The sequence below is a fragment of the Coptis chinensis genome, chromosome 6 (genome assembly GCF_015680905.1).
Source record: "Coptis chinensis isolate HL-2020 chromosome 6, ASM1568090v1, whole genome shotgun sequence".
NCBI lineage: Eukaryota > Viridiplantae > Streptophyta > Magnoliopsida > Ranunculales > Ranunculaceae > Coptis > Coptis chinensis.
The window spans coordinates 91,986,575-92,007,552 of record NC_141461.1 but is presented as its reverse complement, the minus strand read 5'-3'; the positions used below and the strand labels follow the sequence as shown (position 1 = coordinate 92,007,552).

Genomic DNA, 20,978 nt, shown 5'->3' with positions numbered 1-20,978 from the left:
GTTATATTTCGTCTGGGATGTTTTGTGCATTGTAGTCTCGTCCCTCGAGGCATCATACATTGTAACGTTGGTTGTCTCTCTTGGTCTCCGTTCGCCCGTTTTCTTGTGGCACATCGTCTTTTGTACAATTCACTTTTTTTGCTTGGCAAACTTAGCACTAGTTCTCGCTGTGTTAACTCCGTTCCATCTTCTTTTTCACTATCATTTTGCCATTTGCCAAATATTGCATTTCGAGACTCTTACTCTTCTTTCGCCATTTCACTATGTGTCTCCTTGGACCTATCGGGCCGTTGTTCGATACCCCATAATGTCGGAAATCAACGATATCATCAAAAGTAGCTCGGATCTACCAATCTTTTCGTCGAGCATTCATGAAAGAAGAAACGAAGGTTGTTCTCTACTTCTTTGTCCAATTCAATATCACGGTAGTGTACTTTCGCGTTTTCTGTTAGACACAAAAATAACTCGTGTTAGTCAACAGTTTACTCATAGTACTATTTTCAATACTTATGTTTTGGCTTACCTCGAAATTTGTTCGACACTTTAAACTCTGTCGGATTCCACTTCCCTCGCAAGCGGTACAGAAATCTATCTCATCCGGTGTATACTTTTGGGAACCCTTTAAAACTTCTGTTTGAATCCTTGAATTCAATTTAAAATTTTATGTACCCTTTCGTCAGTACGGCTTTCGGTCGTATCAACGCAAAGATTTCTTGATCCCCGAACCTTCTGTTAAATTTATTTTGTAAACGGTGCGCTCTCGTAAAGATCAACGAGCGATATTGGTAGTTGTCCCCCGTTATTTGCCACCACTCAATAATTGTGCAATCTCTTTGCTTTCAACGGAATTGCATTCCCGCAATTTAATTGTGTGTAAGCCATTACTACTTCATCTTCTTCGACTTTCGTTTCAAATTGCAGTACACTTCATCAATCTCAAATTTCGAGTCCTAGTATTTTCTGTATTTCCTTAAGCGACCATCGACGCGGTTCAGTGTGGTCGTTGTATCGTCACCTTCTTTCCACCTCACCAAGTCTCCGCGATCGTCATCGAAGTTTTTACGCTCGAAAGTGTTTTTCGTTAGATATGAATGCGGTAGTTTCTAAAAAAAAAAAACCGGGTCAGATAGGTCAAAAATCGGGTCAGAAAGCTCAAAAACCGGGCTCACTGGGCCAGCTTAAAAAAGGGCAGGTATGGTGCCCCCCCTTTACTGGCGCTGCACCAGATCGGTTTTGTTTTTTTCACTTTTAAGTTTTGACGCCGCCAGCACATCGTTTCTTCTTCTACAGCGGAAACAAAGACATATCTCGTTTTCATGCTCGCTGCTGCTGGAAACGACCCACGAAAATCAGCACCACCGCGTCAGCGCGCTCATACCACCCGAGCTCCCCACCATAACATGTTGGTTATGTTCGTTTTTCAGATAATGGCGCCATCAGTATCGCCTTCCACGTTTTCCTTCTCATCAGCTCATGTAGGACTTCGATACATACACCAACAGTGTTATGTCATCTCCACATGATCCGTGCAGTGATTCCTGAGGAAGGAGTTCAACAGTTCAACGCCCATGCAAAAAAAAGATAACGCACAAAGGATGCTTACCGCGATATCCTCGGAATCCCAGCTGCGCTGACGGGTGACTATCGACATAGGTCTTCCATGGGCAGCGACGACATGGTCTTCCACCGCAAAAGTGATGGACACTGACCGTGTTAAGTTTGTTGGATCACTACATGCCGTCAGCAGCAGACATCGTTTTCTGATTGTTTGGCTATGGCAAATCGTTTTACCGGTTTCTGAGGGGTACTTGTATAGGACGAAGCGGATTCAGCTGAAGAGCGGTAAGGTAAACGACGGTTTGAGTTCAAGTTCCTTAAGAACTATGAAGCCATGGTGCTGGGTTCTTGCTTGCCACACGTACTCCAGCCAGCAGACATCATGAAAGAAGAAGATACAACATATATTCCGGAAAGATAACGCACCTGACTTTTTTACTAGCGAGCTTGAAGCCCTCTCAAGACTTCGTACCCACACCTAGTTTCTCTGCTGGTTTACTCCTGTGAAAACAGCAACCTTGGCTTCGTCTGCTAGTCTTGTTTTACTCCTAGATCTAGTTTGGTTTACGGATACGGTTTTATACTATTTCGTCGATAAGTTTTACGGGGTGGATTCTTATCTAGTTCGGGGTGAAATACAGTTTTAGTCGCCCAAGTATTCACTTTCCACTCCAACTCGTATTTTTATTCTTTTTTCTTCATATTTTTACTAAACTGCCCCTACATTTAATTTTTAACGGTATAATCCAAGTATCGCTATTCCGTTGGCACGCTTCATCGAATTCAAATTTCGCGTTATCACGTGACGCGTTCGGTACATTTTCGCCAATCAATTTCTTTTACAATTTTATTTATGTGCATATTTTATTTTTTATGTACATTTTCGGCCATCTTTTCTTTAACTACGTCCTTGCGTCCCGTCTACATTTATTTGACATTATTTCGTTTCCGCTAATTCACAAATTTTTTCCGATTGTCCATTTTCTTATCGTTTATGTTCACATGACACTTTGTTATACACTCCGCTTACTCTTTTATTATTTCAGTTTTCCTTGGTTTTTCTTCTCTTCTTTGCCATGTGAACTTTGTTACCGACAAAAGAAGGCGATGTTCGACCCCCACCTACGTGGCAAACGTCCATTAGTAGGGGTCTCTATTTTATTCATTTAATCAACAGGGCTAAAGCCCAATTCGCAATATCATGGATCAATGTACAGGCCCATTAACTCATATGTCTAAGGCTGAACCTTAGCCACATGGCTTGCCACTAATGTACATTGATTTATGTCCAGATTCATTTCTTATCAAAGAGATAATTATCAGTTGAGAGTTATATTCTATCACAATTACTCAAGCAACAAGATTACTTGAGCTACAAGGACTCTCTACTCTACCTATATAAATACCACATTATTTTTCATAAGGAACTACATTGAAACTTGATCCCTAGATAATAGATCTTGGGTACGTAGGCAGCCATTATTTGGTTCAGTTTTATCTCCCCCAACATCAAAATCCTCTGTTTCTTAGTGCGTTCGTCACCATTGCTCTCGTTGTGTTGAAGCAGTTTACTGCCGAAACAATTTACATACCGTGAGAACCCGTGCGCAGTGGAATAAAGGGTGTTCACGATTTTGGTTAGGATAATACCTTTGATCAGCTGTGATATCTCTAAGAATCCAGGCTGTATAAATCAGCAACCTCTTGATCTTCTATTGTATTCCTATCCTTGAAATGGACATTGTGTGGACAACGATCTACCAACCCTTTATTTCTCTCTTTCCTTAATTGCCTCTCTTTTTCAGACACTGAATGAATCAATTTCGGCCATGAGAAAAATGTTTCTTTATATAGGCTACAACAAGGACCATGAGGAGAAATTAGGGTTAGGTCTCCTGATGGGCTTGGGATTCCCATGTTCGCTCAGATTACACGGCTCAAGTCCGTCAACAAATGATTTATTTCACTAAAGGTCATTGTTGTACTACCGCCATAATCCCAGATTATGTGTATTACGTTTATGGGCTCCATATTATATGCTCGTTGATCTCCCCGTGTTTAAGATATCGAATGCCCGTTGATTAAGTCAAGTTACTGACAACTACATTAATCAACTTCTTATGTCCTTGAGTAGTACCACTCAACCTCATTGTCATGTCGGATTAAATCCACCTACAGGGTTTACATGACAATCCTTATGAGCTCCTCAAGGGGACATCATCAACCCAACTTTTTGTGGGTCACAGATTCCTTCTATAATCAATAGCACACCTTACATACAATGTCATTACCCAATCCATCGAGTTTGTTGATTCACAAATGAATCTCACTCATTGATGATTTAAAGCAATATACAATGCACGTAAGTGCCCATTATTATATCCTGATTAAGAGGACAAGTATCCATAATAACAGAGGTGTTTGTTCTCTTATATAGTCAGTATAAAGAGAAATAACCTCACTTGGTCCTGTTCAATACACACAAAGTGTACTACTGTAATTCTGTAATTAAGATAGACTAATACCAGATTATACTACAACCATACCAATGGTTTGTCCAAATCCATCTAGGTTGTGAATGTTTACTTATACTTTATAAGGTATTGACGATATGATCTTCTGTGTGTCACCACACACCATATCATCTACAACATAAAGTATTAGACGCATGCATATAACTAATAACATATATAATATGCATAATATTTGCTCATATAATTCTCATTCAAAATATAAAGAATTAGAATTAATACAAAAGTAATGCTTTCAGTATATAACCCTATCACAAAGGTCGCGTGCGCGACCCAGATGACACTGGGGATAGTTGTGCGTGCGACCCTTTGGTAAATCTAGGTTCTGAAATTTGAGTGATTGGTGTAGACTAGAACCAGGGATTGAAATGGTATTTTAGAGATGAAATATCAGTTCAATTTCTCATGGTAGCAAGATGGGCTTAGAGATAGGTTGTTAGGGATCGACGTCCTAACCCGTTTTGGGTTTGTCTATGAACCTAAAACAGGTTAGAGACAACATGATGCAATCTTCTTAACTATAGAACTAGTTTAACTTGAGTAGATTTAACTATCCACCCTTATTTCTCTCTATCTCTTTTGTATTACGTAAATCGAATTTTGTTAAGTTTTAGTAACTTGAACTTCAAGCAACTAGGAGTAGGGTAGTGAAAATAATCACCAATCACATCCTTCACACAAGTTCCCTAGTGTAGTAATTTTAGTGAAGTAAATAAAAGGTTCTAGTCTTTAGGTGTGGAACGAATTGAAACCCTTGCACGAAGTGTATTCTAATGTGCACGTGAGCGAGGTACTTAAATTTATCGCGTTTGAGTGTGTGCATGATCCAAAAATTGTATACATACAAGAGAGTGAGCATCAAATGGCGCCACTGCTATCCTAAGGCGTCAAGCAACCTACGTTACAAGCTAGAATAGCTCCAAGGGGAACCCCCCCCCCTAACCTTTCATCTATTTCATTTTTCATTTTTCGTTTGATTTGCGTTCGATTTTCTTCACGCTTCGCTACTGACTTTCGTACTGTGATTTTTTTGTGCATGCTGGTACCTTTTACCCAGACTTGGAACAGAACATACACAAAAATCTAAGAACACTGTGAAAATCTAAAGTGTAGAAGTCTTACTATGATCGCGAGCACATGTGATTTAGTTGCCAACTCAACAGATAAGAGTCGTGCGCATTGTCCCTTTGTTCGCGTGCGCTATCAATTTTTGTCTGCCCCAGTTCAATTTTTAGTGCTAAAACCTCCGGTTATGTGACACTTCTAAAGTGTAGAAGTCTTACTATGATCGCGAGCACATGTGATTTAGTTGCCAACTCAATAGATAAGAGTCGTGCGTACTGTCCCTTTGCTCGCGTGCACTATCAATTTTTGTCTTCCCCAGTTCAATTTTTAGTGCTAAAACCTCCGGTTATGTGACACTTCAGTACTGTTCTTGGTATCTTGCATCTGTATTGAATTCTTCCAGTACGATCAAGACTTCCAAACATTCGTGTGAATTGAAACAAACATTTTGTTTCTTTGGTGGAGTTGTGGGACGCTCATAGGTTCTAAAATTTTCATATAATATTGGCATGATTAACCGGCATGTGGTACATCTTGTATGTATAAAATAGCATGATATGGACTATTATTTCCATGTTAGAATAGATATATGCATGAATGGCGTGTGTACGCATGTTAGTGTATATATACGTTTGAGTGATTTTGATTTGTCTGTTAATATTTATATATATATATATATATATATATATATATGAGTGGAATGTTTTGTATAATAATTTGATTTTGTCAAGAAAGAGGAAAACATTCCAACGATGGTCAAAATCCGAGTTGGGTAAGTTATTTCTAAGCCCTTCGAGCTGAAACTGCTCTCTATATGACATTTGCAATCTCACTGAGTATTGACGAAATCAAATTTTTTATGCGATACATGGGTAGTTTAGTATAGTATCTAATTAGGTATGTAATACGTCGCATGTTTAGTGGATATGTTTTTATCGCATGATTAGTTTTAAGTTTTTATGCATGATAGGAACTTGTAAATAGCATGATTAGTGTGTAGTGTCTATAGCATGTTTGCATGATACTTGTTGTTATCATTACCTATACTGTACGATATATTGCATGCTTTGTGTTTTTCTTACCTATATATTTCGTGCATCAAAAAAAAATTAATAAAATACAAAAAAAATCAAAAATCAAAATAAAAAATCAATGTAAAAATCAATATATTTTATGCGATATATTGCATGATTAGTGTATAACATGTTTACATTGGCTTAACGATCAGCTCCCAAATGTTCGTTTTATTACACTTACATTACTGCATTACAACCCTTCTTACGTTTAATGAAAAGACAACTCATAACTTTTATTGTCTTTTTCATGTTACAGAGAAATTCATACTACGTACTTATCATAAAAGTTGCGTCTTAGCACCAAAAGGAGCCTTAATCACGCTTATTATGAAGTCCATAAGCTGCTATGAAAAAGTGCTAAAAAAGTCAAAGTCAAAGGTCAAAGCTCTCAACTCAGAATACCATATATGGAGGTCCTTAGCACTAAATATGGCATTCTCCAAAACCTATCTTGATCAAGAAGAAATCAAAAAGCAAAAGCAAAAAGTAAAAAGTAAATGGTGAGGTGTCTCAAATGTAATGGAGAATGACAAATCAGTAAAAAGCATAAAGTAGGAGTATATAAACTAAAAATTAGGAAAAGAGAATGCACCTAGACTTAATCTAGTATCATGTAGGATTTATTTTTCTAGTTTTTTTTCATTAAAGTCATCTTACTTTATTGTTCTTCATTTCAATCTTATTATTTGTTTTGTTAATCAATCAACCAATCTTCATTCTTTGTGTTATTTCTTTCAATCAATCTTTCCATTACTTCAATGTTTGTGTTTACATCTTTCATTCAACAAGTCTTTTTTTTATATATATATTCTTCATTCAATAGAAACTAAACAAGTCCTAAAAGGAAGCTACCTTCCTTTCTTCTAAAACTCCCAATCATTTAACTCCAAACTCTCTATGGTGAACCTCAATTCTAATCTTTTGAAAACTTACCACTACAACTAAAACTTCACTTAACTTGGATAGATGCGGAACACACTTCAACATTCTGCACTCCGACTGAAACAACAAAGACTCAATGAGGAGAAACAAAAGGTTTTGTAAAGGCAAAGGAAAATCAAGATACTAAGCCTATGATAATACCTTTTTTTCCTAAACATCGCGAGCCACATGCACCACACAGTCATACAAAAGCTCTTATACACGTAGTGTGTACTTCAAATCATCCTTGGATTTTCTCACATAATCTCCCACTGGAGGTGCTTCGACTTCCACCGGTGCTTTAGCTTCCACCAATTCTTCCAAATCATCATCCTCCTCATCGTCGTCATCCTCTTTATCACCCTCCTCATCACTAGACTCTTCCCTATCATCTCCCTCCTCACCTGAGTCTTCCCCATCATCATCCCCATCCCCATCACTTTCAACTATATTCTTCCCACGATCAATATGTACGTCTATATCTATATTTTCATCTAAATCTACATTAATATCACCCTCACTCTCACTATTACTCTCAGCATCACTATCACTATCACTACTGTCGGGGCAAAACGTTAACCCGACGCTCCCGATGTGATGGTGCTTCCGAAGGCTTGAAAGAGATGGGGATTGGGATTTTTGAGGAAGAGAGACTGCACCAATGTTCTGGTTGCCTACGTACCCAGTAAGGAATCCGGGATCAAGTCTCTTTTTTTACGTAGTTCTGGAGGATGCAGAAGCCTCCGTATATATAGCAATCCCCTGCCTTGGCGGCCAATCAAGGGATTCTCGGAGATTGCCGTTCTTGATGAATCCTAGTATGATCCTATCTAAAATAGGATCATTCCCCAAGATTTCATTCTATCCTTGCGCAAGATCTTATCGGATTGCACTAGGATTTTTAGCTTCGCGGATCGGAATTATTGGATCAGAATCATCCGAACGGATTGGATCCATAGATATGGGCCACTCGGATGGGCCCCGGACTCATTTCGAACTTTGATGGATTCAAGACCGAACGATCCGAAAGTGTTTATTTGGGACCACCAACTGGTCGGTCTTTGGGCCCATATCCGGTCCATGTTTCGAGTACACTGGAAATATAATGTATGGTACACACATTGCCCCCTCTTCAACAGAGGAGCAAACGAAGATGAAGGTGGTATGTTGAAGGGGGGGAAAAAAAAAAAAAAAAAAAGATAGAAAAAACCCAAAATGATATAATAGGGAAAGGGGAACGTGTAACGGGAAAATATAATGTATGTTATAGAGATGGACGAAAAAATGTGAGATAAGCAAAAAAAACAAGAGTAGAAAAAGTGAAGGGTATAAATGGAAATGACTGTCTTAGGTAAATAGGAAAGAAAGAAAAATGACAATGAGAGTTAATCTTAAAATAGAGAAGTGGGTGTAACTCAATAAATGACAGGAAACATAAGAGGGGCTAAAGTCAAAAGGTGAGAAAAGTAAAAGGGGTTGGGGGGTAAATAAAAAATGTTTGTAATAAATGAGTGGTTGGATAAGTTAAAAGAATGAGATAATAATTGTATGGGTGAGGATCAAAAGAAAGGGATAAAAAGATAAAAAAGAATAAAGAGATAAGTGAAGAACTAAGGCTTACCATGTAAGTGTGCTTCAATTTTTCACTTAATTCACTTGTGTAGTTGTTACTAGATGTGAAATAGGTAAAACTTTGCATGTTTAGCTTATGAGGTTTAAAGAATCATATAAAACCCATAGCTTTAATACTTTAGTGAGTAAATTGAGTGACCAAATTAGTGATATGGTTATGGGAGATGTTAACTTGGCCTAAAAATAAACCAAATGAGTTGAAAAAGAGCTGACCCGGGAAGGAAACATACTGACCCAGCCTAAAAACTAGTGACCCGGAAAGGAAACAGTCTGACCCGGTACAAAAATAGATAAAATTGGCCATATCCATATATGAGTAAGTCTGGACCGGCCTATAGACCGTCGAAACCAGCTTGTATACCAGTGACCCGGCAGGGAAAAGCCAAAATAGCAAGAGAAACGCCTGGACCAGCTAGAAAATATGTGACCCGGCTGTAAAAACTCCCGAACCAGTTGAAACCGTCCTGAACCGGGTAAAAAAAATGCCTGGACAAGCTGGAACCGGCCGAAAAATGCTGGAACCAGTGATAAAAATGCTGGAACTGGTTGAAAAGTTGTTGAACCGGTGGGAATAACGCCTGAACCGGCTGGAATATGCCTGAACCGGAGGGAAAACTGCTGAACCGGCCGGTCGCCGGTCGCCGGTGGTGCAGTAATTGTGAATTGTGGATTTTGGGCTTTATGGATTTTGGGTTGTTGAATAACGGGTGTTTTGGATATTGTGTGTGGATAGTGGAAATTAAATATTGGGCTTTGCAATGAAGGGTTGGGTCAAGACCACCTAGCAAATATCTGAGGTCAGGATTCCTGGTATGCCTCGACCACACTAGCCCATACCTCGACCCAGCTAAGAAAACGAGGGCGACTTCAAGAGTGCACTTGTCACTTAGTTCACTTCTTTGGGGCAATTCGAGAGTACGACGTCGGTCTGATAGCCTGTTAAGTAAGTGTAACATGCATTGCATTTCCATATGCATTATCTCCATCTTTAATTACTGTACTGAATACGCATTGCACGTCCATATGCATCATAGCTTGTGTACTGACCTGGCCGTGTGAATGTAGGACGACTCACGCACCACCAATTCAACGATGGGTGCCCGGAGATAACTTGATAATGGATCGGACGGTGACGAAATTAACAGCTGAAGACGTCCGAAGGAGATTCGACATACCGGATTACATTGGAATTCGAAAACCATAGATGAGGGGAACGTCGTTAACGGATGCAGTGAGACGGGGTGAAGTTATTGTGAGCTACTATCAACTTCTCTTCGGTCTACGGTTTCCATTAAACGAGCTATTGGTCTACTTGCTATCCATGTGGGAGACTTCACCAGTCAAATGTACGTTACATTTTATATGATCATCTCGGCTGGAAGCGATTCGCCGCATACACCCGCATCCGAACGGGAGTCCATCTACTACCTCTTAGTTAGGAACCTGTTCCTTCCAGAGGTCGTGATTTGCCTCGGGTGACATCACAGTGGGGGTTCGAAGCCATTGGATTTCTTCAGAGCCATAAAGGATGGGGGACACACCGTGTTACATACTCAGTAACTGGAGGCAGCCGGAATATGAAGAATTCATCCCGTGTACATTTAAAGGTAAACTGACCCTCAAAATGAATTCGAATTAATCATTCAAGTTTGACAACTAACCGAATTTATCATTCCAGATCAGGTGTAGATGAGATTCGTGCACCCGAAGGGGAATTGACTAAGGAAATGTGGAGTAATCTGAACGTACTATGTAGCCTACCGCCAATGGCGTATGACTTGTCATATTCAGACGAGGTGGTCTGGTGGATACGTGATGTAATGCCAACGCCGGTAGGTACCGGTCATGGTGTTGGTGGGGTGCCGAGAGCACCAGGAAGCGCAACCGTTAGCAATGACCCTCCTCGTGGCGCTCGAATTCCAAATGTGGCAAGGGAGGCAACGCCAGAGATGCATGGAAGGCCTCGCCGGAGACTGGCTACCCGTCACGTATCATATGTGCCACCGGTTTACTCATGGGAGCACACCGAAAGTGTGAGTTCTCGGGTTGCATTCAGTGCCCATTTGAACTCGGAGAATAATGCTGGAACTACGCGTGGAAATAATTTTACCACAGGTAACTCATACATTGACGAGCAATGCATTTTCGCGGAACAGCTTACTTTGCGACTCATAAATAAAAAACTGACTATAATTCTATTTGCTAGGAACAGTGCCTGGTCCATCGCGAAGGAGGAATCTTATAGTCAGTAGTTCAGAGGATGAGGAGGAACCAGATGCCCCCAGTAGCTCAGAGGACGACGAGGAACCAGATGCCCCCAGAAATGATCGAGGGAAGGGTGTGCAGTTGGGAGAAACCCCACCCCATACATTTTCGGCTTTTGGGTCAGCTGCAACTAGTTCCAGTGATTCTGGGTTCCGTGTTAGGAGTGGTAGGCCTTTGAGAGTACCCTTAGAGATAGTGCCTATCAGTAGTATGATACCGACCTTTGTAGCAGATAGGTCGCGTGGATCGGATGGGCGTTCGGCGTCACATAGAAAGCAAACCCCTAATGTATCTGATACAGGAACGGAAGTACTTAATTCCGCATCATCTAGATCTCATGGCCGCCGATCTGCCTATAGGCAATGTCCAAATCCTGATCCTACTCCCCGAGAGTCATTGCCGGTACTGCCATCGGAAGATATTATGGAAGCGATTGACGCGTTACAATGGGATTTAGACAAGATAAACAACAACACTGGAACTTGTAACTTTATTAGTAAAGAAGCGAATTAACACGTGAATTTATATATGGACTGCAGGTACGGGTGTTAGCCACACGACGCTATGAGAGCCATCGAGGAGATCGCCGCTTAGCGCGGAGAAATTACCGCCGCGAGACGGCGAGCTTGATGACCTTGAAGGGGAGTTAGCCCGATACCGTACCAGGGTTGAACTGTTCATATCATAGTTTAGGTATGGAGTTCATGTATGACGTAACTTGTGTTAACTCGGCAGAGATAAACACTCAGGCAATAAGTTGAATATTTGGAATGTGTAACCGTCCTTAAAACGAAGATGAAGATGATGTGTTGAATAATTAAAGTACCGAAAAAACCAAGGGGCTAGAAAACCGGTTGACCCAGCAAGCACACTGCTGACCCAGTAAGAAAAAATGATGACCCGGCCTGAAAATGTAGGAAACTCATCAGACCAAGATCTAAGTAGGCCTGAACCGGCCTGTCAACTGTTGGAACCGGCATGTATACCGACTGAATCTGCTGGGAAGTGCTGGACCCAGCAGGAAAACCGCCTGAACCGGCTGGAAAGAGAGTGAACCGGCTGAAAAAATGTCGAAACCGGATGGAAACCACCTGAACCGGTTGGAAAAATGCTTGAATCGGGCGGTGCCGGTGCCGGTTGACGGTCGCCGGTGGTAGAAGGTCAAGAGTTGAAGTGCACTGTTCAAGTACTGTTGGTTTGGTTTTTTTTTTTTTTTTTTGGTTTTGGAATGGGCCCTTTGGATGGGCCTTTGTTGAATACATGGGAGGCTATTTGAAAAATGAATTTCGGATGTCTTGAACGACTGGGCTTATGGCTGATCAATTATTTGATAGTCAAGCCTTAAACTATATATATGCTCCATGCGGCAAATCTAGCCAACATGGCTGACTTCGTAAAGGTCATCAACTAAGATGCCCCGCTTGTGGTACACGGCCCGGTATATAGCTCATCATTAGAAATAACATGGGGTTTGTGACGCGGAATAACACGAAAATAACATAGTATCTAAAGAACCGAATGCTGCATCCGTGCCGTGTGAAGAACAAAGTCTTTCAGATGAAAGTAGGAGAAATAGACGTGGAATATTTGGAATTGGGACAACATCTCCAATCGAATCGACACTAATCCGTAAGATTCTCTTCATAGAACCTGCGCAAGTGGACGTAACACGGATATAATATATGCAATATCTAACCATCTTTATAAAATATTATACGGTGGTCTACTATTGCCGCGACGATAACAATGCCACTAAGTCACTTGACGAACAAGCGTAGTTACACTGCCAAGATTCTCTCATAGACGATCCTTGAGGAGACCAACAGACAACCCAGAAGTGCCTCAGTAGTTGGGTTTAAATCTGAGTGTAGCTTAGACTCCGCCACTAAGGGTATACGCTTGATGTACTCTAAATAATCGCACCCAGACCAAAAGCGAGATATTATCGTTCTTGGGTTTTCATTGTCGAACCATGATGCCAGGTGTAGGCACACTGCACCACGCAAGCCAAAACTGAAGTGCAGGATTGCCTTCGCCACCCGGGCATTTGGTTGATATCCCAGGCAAATATTTCATGATAATCCCATAACAGGTGAATTAGAGCTTTTTTTTCGGTTGGAGGTAAGCCGGCAGCGATGAAAGTAGTTTCGTTGCTCTCGCCCCCTATCTGAACTTCGAGGGACCTTCTCTAGAGCGTCGGGATTCTCGTACCTGATAAGCCCAATATTTCTGTAATTGCTATTTGGCGTGATCAACTTGGAGGATCGTGTTGCCCCGGACTTCGGATTTCCGTGTATCTTCTAGTGCCAAATCATGACACTGATGTGACATCATCGGTCGCGCGGATCTTACATACTCGTCAGAGGCGGGGAATTTCAACTGGTGAAAGGTGGATACAACAACCTGATTTGCATGGATCCAATCCCTACCAAAAATTGCATTGTAACAAGAACCACAATCTATCAAAGGAAATTTATCCCAGATTGATGCCCCAACCGTGACGGGGAGATGAACCTTTCAATGGCATGGGCCGGTTCGCCATTGAATCAATGATTGGGTTACGGTCTTCTATGATCAAGTCCTCCTCAAAGTTTCATTCCGAGTAAGCCCCGGTGAATAACACACTAGCCGTGAGCTTCACGGTCGATAAGAATCTTACGCACCCTAAAGATTCCTATCCATGCAGTAATGACAACAACGTCATTGTGAGGGTAATACACCCCTTTTTCGTCATTCTCAGTGAACTTCAACTCGTGACCTTCATAGGTTTCCGTATTGATACCTTGGTCAAAATTGAAACTGTTGACCTGGTAATGATCTTGTATATGACGAAGTTTCAAGCGTGTTTCTATCTTGTGCTGACGACGTGAGACGCTATTAACACGCGCGTGGCATACATCGATAACGTTGTGTTCAGCCAAGTTGATATGGGCTGACCGAGGTTTATTTTGAACAAGCTCAGTAAGCTGTCCCTCATCAACGAGGCGTTGAACTTCTTTCTTCAAAGCTTTGCAGTGATCTGTTTCATGCCCAATATCATCGTGATATTTTCATTTTCCGCAACTACTCTTGTCAAAAGAGAGATTAGAGCTGGATCCGATTGGTATTGCAAGTTCTGGATGGAGGCGCGTGGGTTATCATGTCGGCCTCCCGGCCCCTTATTGACGTCGCGGTAGCATCGCGGGTGGGTTCAGCGGGACCATCCCCGGCGTGGTTTTACGGCGGCTCTCGTGCTCCGCACAGCATTGCGGCGAGGGACACGGGGATTAGATTCCCGAGTCCCAAATGGCTCCAGAGTGTGTAGGACTACTTCAGACAGTCTGTTTCCTCCGTTCTGAGAGAAAGTTCTACGACGGCTCGACTGCCCCACCTCCGTAGTGGTGCCTGGAATAGTCTCCATGTTTTGCAAAGTTGCTACATGCCGATTGGCAGCTTCTGTATTACTCATCGCAATTTGTTCAGCCATGGTAACAAGGACGTATGAAAAATAAGGTCGATGATATCAAACTTCCAACGGAATACCACGTGGTCGTGGGTTTGTCCCCACAGACGGCGCCAAAGAATGTCGGGGCAAAACGTTAACCCGACGCTCCCGATGTGATGGTGCTTCGAAGGCTCGAAAGAGATGGGGGATTGGGATTTTTGAGGAAGAGCTAGAGACTGTACTAATGTTCTGGTTGCCTACGTACCCAATGAGGAATCTGGGATCAAGTCTCTTTTTTTACATAGTTCTGGAGGATGCAGAAGCCTCCGTATATATAGCAATCCCCTGCCTTGGCGGCCAATCAAGGGATTCTCAGAGATTGTCGTTCTTGATGAATCCTAGTATGATCCTATCTAAAATAGGATCATTCCCCAAGATTTCATTCTATCCTTGCGCAAGATCTTATCGGATTGCACTAGGATTTTTAGTTTCCGCGGATTGGATTATTGGATTAGAATCATCCGAACGGATTGGATCCATGGATCTGGGCCACTCGGATGGGCCCTGGACCTGTTCTGAACTTTGATGGATTCGAAGACCGAACGATCCGAAAGTGTTTATTTGGACAGCCACTGGACTAGTCCGCTGCTGGGCCCATATCCGGTCCATGGTTCGAGTACACTGGAAATATAATGTATGGTACACACAACTACCACCTACATTACTCAGAACTTCAGCAATCTCTTTGTGGTCCCCTCTACGCACTGATGCCGAGGTGCCCGCTCCCCTTATTCTCTTCTTTTTTCCTAAATCTACATCACCCACATTAGTAGGATCAACATCATCCACTTTTCTATCGCCTCTACAGATTGAAGCTAATGTATTCGACCCCCTAACTCTCTTTTTCTCAGGCTTAGGCACGTCACCGCAACCCGAAGAGGAACCGTTGCCACCAAACAACTTATGCACACCCTTAAATGTAGATTTCGCTACATTCTTGACATTCTTTGATCGAATACTCATTGCTACAAAGAAAAAAAAAATATTAGTATCTATAATAAGTTTAATCAAATCGAATAATTCGTATCAGAATTTTTTCAAAATGTGGCGTGTCCATGTAACCTAACTTCAAACACTTAATATAACTCTCAAATCATTCAAAATGATCCTTCCATGCACAATTCAAATAACTCAAAATCTTGTATTAACTCATACAACTATATGACAAGAAAAATGCATCATGCCAGTCATGAAGTCTTGAGGTTTGCAAGGTATGACATATGCAAGAACATGGAATAAAGTTGCTTATTGTGGCTTGGTCTTCAAAATTATTGCAAGAGAGAATTCTTTGTGGGCCAAGTGGACATGGAGTCAATAGATTAAGAAGCATTTCTTATGGACCATGAAAATCCCTACTAGTTGCTCTTGGGTGTGGAGAGGGATACTGAAGTATAGAACCACAGCTCGAAAATTTATTCGTTATATCATTGGAAATGGATCTAACACCCTTTTTTAGCATGACCCTTGGTGTTCAACTCAGCCACTTTGGGAATCAACTGAAGCTAGAAATATCTTTAATTTGCCAGAAGATACAAAGGTCAGTGAAATTCTTAATCATGGAAACTGGTCTTCTCTTATTACTTCTCTCACTAATAGTTCCTTAAAAAAACTTATCATGGGCACTGAAGTGAATCAATATCTTGAAAAAGATGAAGTAATTTGGACACCGAGTAGCTCTGGAGACTTTTCTGTAAAATCTGCTTATGCAGTTTTGAGAAAAGTTAGGCCTAAGGTGAAATGGTTCAGAGTAGTATGGGGTAAACTTTCTATTCCTAAGCACTCCTTTACCTCTTTCCAACTGCCTTCCTATATATGCATATTAAAGTGCATATAGATGGTTATAAGTGAATTATAGTACTTAACTTTTAGTGAAAATATTTGGTAGTTATATAAGGATAAAAAAGATAATAAAACGGTTACAAAACGCAATAACTAAATTGACCACTTCTACAAAACCGTGAGTAGTTATAGTTAAAGCCCAAAAATATAAATTTTGTCCTTATACAAGTAGTTTGCACTATTTAAAAAACAAATAGTAGTAAATCTATAAAATAATCCGTGGAGCTGAGTTTTTAACATTTTGGGAGAAGGGGGTTATCTTGGGACAAAACCAACTTGGTTGGTTTTGTCTGTCTGTCTCATCATCTCTTCCCTTCATTTTTTTCTTGGTCTCTCTCTCTCTCACTTTCCCTTTCCCTCCCTCCCTCTCCAGACACACTCTAAATCTCCACTCCTCCTTCTCCATCTCCACTCCTCCATCTTCCTCTCCCACTGGCCACCTTGCTTGCTTTAGCAAAAGATACTAGTATTCTTCAGTTTGTTATGTATAAAATTTTCTAAAACAAACTCCCTGACCCAATTTCGGGGATGTGACGTACGGTGTTCCACTTGGGCTTTTATAGGCCCAATCATGTATAATATCAGGCCCATATAGATCCAACCCTGCACTCGTTCTAAGTTTCTGCCCCAGCAGTTCTTAAATCACAACACAAGGCAATTATTCAAAGAAGAAGAAGACGACCATAACAAATTAGGAGAGATGGTAAGTGCATTTTACCAGATAGATTTTTTACATTTGACCTCTGGAGATTTCAAACTAACTTTTTTTAAAAATTTTCAAAGACGTTTGAAGCGAAGCCCATAACAAGTCCAATTGCAGTTGCGTATTATCCGTCACTTGCTGTTGTTATGATTGGGATTGGACTCATTGTTACTGCTTCCTTTTTCATGTAAGCGCCGATCTGATTTTGGTCTATCTAATTTCGCTATATTTTAATTTATTATTTCTTTAAAAAGTGTTATTTTATTTTTCCTCTAATTGATATTATTAATAATAATAATTGGAATTTTAGACTGAAGCTGATATTGTTTTGAGAGCCTATTTGCACTGTGGTTGGTATAGAAGCATCATTAGCAAATTCGAGCATTCGGTCTTAATTTTATAGGAATTAACGAAACAAGATAAGCAAAATGTTCACTTTTGGAGTTTTAGGTATATGAAGATACAACTTAACCAAGATATCTACGTGTAGGTGTACTAAAGAATAAAGATGCATTTCAAGAAGTTCTAGTTTGCTGAAGAGCGCTACTTTAATACACATAGTTTAACTAGTGAAATTTTTATTTAGCAAACCCTTTTATATACCCAAACCGTGTGCTGCATGTTCAATCCTTCTCTTCAAAACGTCACTTTGTTCTTCTCCAGCCACACTTTACACAGAATTCCGCAAGGTTTTATTGGAGGAGACCAAAATCAAATTTGATTTTCTTCTTATTATTGTTAAAAAGAAGGCTAGTTTATATGGTGTCCGCACTCCACAACATCTTGTATAATTTGAAATCTGAAAATTTATGTGAAAATTGGGGGATAATAACAACTTTAGAAGAATGTTTATGTGAAAATTTGAAATCTGAAGGGATCTAATGGAGAATGAAGTTGGCATGAACGTGTTTCCCAGTACATAAAGCAAAGTAGCAAACACAAATGGAAAACCCCAGAGTCTCTTCTTTCAAAATCTTGAGAGATGGTTTCGATTTTTCCCCTCAGACATCCCTAAAGTTAAAATAAGATTTGGGAGGGACTGTTGCACTTATTAGGGCCATAATTTATTATCTCAAATTTGCTGAAATTTTAAAGGGCTGAAAACGTAAATTTTGCCCTAAACGGTATCAAAATTTCAGCTCACACCAGAACACATAACGATACTCTAAAATACCAAAGTATTTGGCAAAAGTTTGCACAACATTCTTTTGGTTAGGGCCATAGAATAAAGTATGGTTTGTTTTTACCAAGTTACATAATTGTCAACTTTCACATGTTTTAGGACGAGAACACCTTCACTAATGTGTATCCTATTCTTGTTTAGGTTTGGTTGAACTGAACTTTTCTTATTTCACGTCACAGAGTGTGACCCTTCTTTCCCTTATGAGGTAGTACAAAGTGATTATCAGAGTACTACTTTTGAAATGAGAACATAGGCTTAAAAGGCACTCAGTGGCTCTTCTGATTTCCTCTGTATGGAACACTGTCAAGGATGGTAAGATCCTTCTTTGATGGCAGTAAACAGCATGAGCAATTCCTTTTCAGCTATACCAGGCTGGAGGGATCGGTCGGTTGTAGAACGACCTCCCTTGTTGACCTTTCAGGGGGGACCTTACAAGCTGGTAGATACAAGCATAGTACAAAATATCCCGATATATCGCGATATTTGGGGATATCTATCCAGATTTCAGAGAAAAATATATAAATATCACGATATGTTCAGAGATATATACGACTGCAAATATTGGTGATATTTCAACGATATTTGCAATATTTTGTGTATATAACAATTTTATTTAATATTTACCATTATATTTCAAATAAATATAAATAATGTATCATGATATATCAAGAAATATCCATAATATCTACGATATTTATCGATATTTTGGATATATCTACGATATTTGCATGTGAAACAATGTCAAATATCTCCAAAGAAGGGGATATATCCACGATACATATCCAGAAATTGAATATCGATAAATACCCATATCTTGATATTTTGTACTATGGATACAAGATACTTTAACATCAAATCTTCCATGATGGGAAGGGACAATGTAGTCAAGGCGCGGAGAGGCATTTTTTGTGCCTCGCCTCAGCCCAGGCGCAGATACTAACATGAGGCGTGCGTTTTTCACGCTTTTGTGCGCTTTTAGTTGAGGCGCGAGGCGCACAAGGCGCGCGCCTTATTAACTTTTACAGTTTTTTCATTTTTTTTTACAATTTTTGCTATTTGTGACACATTTACACTTAATCCAATTGTTATATGGTACAAGAAATTTTACAAATTTAGTAAGTTTTATTTTGGAGTACACTCTAAATTTAATTTTGACTAGTTTTTGTTAAGTTGTATGGATTGAGAGAAAACACAAAGATGAATTAAATGAAGTTTTACGGGATTCTAAAATTTGAATCACGTGTTCTATTTCATAAAGAACTCGTTTGGCTCAATTCGATTGGTTCATTATTTTAGTTTATTAAAGTTGAGCTAGATTGTTTTGAGAGATACGAGTTTTATTTTGCTCTTTACTTATTGCTTAAGATTTTTCTTTTAAATGACTACAATGGTTTCATGTTTACAATCACATAAAATTAATTTTAAAGTTTGGCTAAGTAATTCAGTGATAATTCATGTCATATTTAATATTTATTTTATTTTTTATTTGATATATCTATTTTTTTATTACTATGTGCCTCACTTCAATCAGGCGCGCGCCACGCCTCGCGCCTAAAGCACAGAGAGGGTATTGCACCTTAGGTGCGCTTTAACGCCTTGACTACACTGGGAAGGGATACACGAGATAATGCATTTGGCAAACATGTGCCATAATGTCACGTTTGTATTTTAGTTTGTGTTTTCTAGCGTTCTTATGGATGAAAAGATGATGATTGACAGACCATGTTGATTATACGAAAGATGTTGATTTTTAGCTAGGTCACTGTTTGATCTCATTTTCATGTCTTGTCTTAGCATATTACTTGTTTGGTAGCATTAACAACTTGTCAATTTATGCCCTACTTACAGCTATGAAGCTACTTCATCCAAGAAAAACCGCAGCTTCACAAAGGAGCTTATTGCCGGAACAGTGGCATCTGTTTTCCTGGTGCGCAGGCAGAATATTGCTTTCTATTTTGTTGCAATTCGTTGAAATTAAAATGCTAGTGAGATCCAGTTCATTGCTATTTTTGACAGTTCTTATACATTGCAGGGATTTGGCTCTTTGTTCTTGTTACTTGCCAGTGGTGTCTATGTTTGATTCTACTTGATCTCAGACAGAATGTTTTTGTTAAGTAGAAGACAAGCATCTTTTTATATGAGAGAATTCAGCAACTACGATTGTTAAGAGGATTTGTACTTTGGTTATGGAATGATGGAACCTTTGTCGATGTGATACATAGATTTGTTTGCCTGTTGTTGAAAATAGACTTCTGCAAAGTTAATTTAAACCATCTGCAACCCTGATTTCTTGTTCATTTGTGGACTACACTGTACTGTGTAGTGTTCTATATATTGGCATTTGGCATTGCAAAGATATCTAGATCTTGCAATATAGTGCAAGATGAAAATGAAAATGAACTCTCAGATTGGCAGAATTTTGGCTTGCATTGTAGCGCACAGGATGAAAACTGCAGGAAAAGATAGTATTTTTTTTTTTGGTAACTAAAAAAAAAAATTTGAATTTGCATTCGTAAAGGAACCGGGTGTCAAGACTGAAATGGTTATTTCGCAGAGGACGCTCGGGTTAAATGCTCTTATTTAACAGTTTATAAGATTGCCTCGACGACCAAGCCTGACAATTCCACTGTCCAAAATTTGCATTCGAATCTTGCCACAACAAAAAGCATGGCCGATTGAAATATATACGAATGCAAACGTTGCAGAGACTGTGACTTAAATG

At 39.9% G+C, this 20,978-nt stretch overlaps 1 protein-coding gene across 1 annotated transcript; it reads left to right on the top strand.

Annotated features, from left to right (window-relative positions):
- Positions 1–16,933: 16,933 nt before the first annotated feature.
- LOC147495421 (uncharacterized) lies at positions 16,934–20,553 on the top strand. The gene is made up of 4 exons (XM_086564069.1): positions 16,934–17,073; positions 17,154–17,260; positions 20,105–20,183; positions 20,289–20,553. The coding sequence occupies exons 1-4, from the start codon at positions 17,071–17,073 to the stop codon at positions 20,334–20,336; spliced, it is 237 nt and encodes a 78-aa protein (XP_086420195.1). The 5' UTR covers positions 16,934–17,070; the 3' UTR covers positions 20,337–20,553.
- The last annotated feature ends 425 nt before the right edge of the window (positions 20,554–20,978 follow it).

Coding starts and splice junctions, on each gene's coding strand:
- LOC147495421 (XM_086564069.1), top strand. Junction 17,261..20,104: donor GTTACTGCTTCCTTTTTCAT/GTAAGCGCCGAT, acceptor CCCTACTTACAG/CTATGAAGCTACTTCATCCA. Junction 20,184..20,288: donor CAGTGGCATCTGTTTTCCTG/GTGCGCAGGCAG, acceptor TATACATTGCAG/GGATTTGGCTCTTTGTTCTT.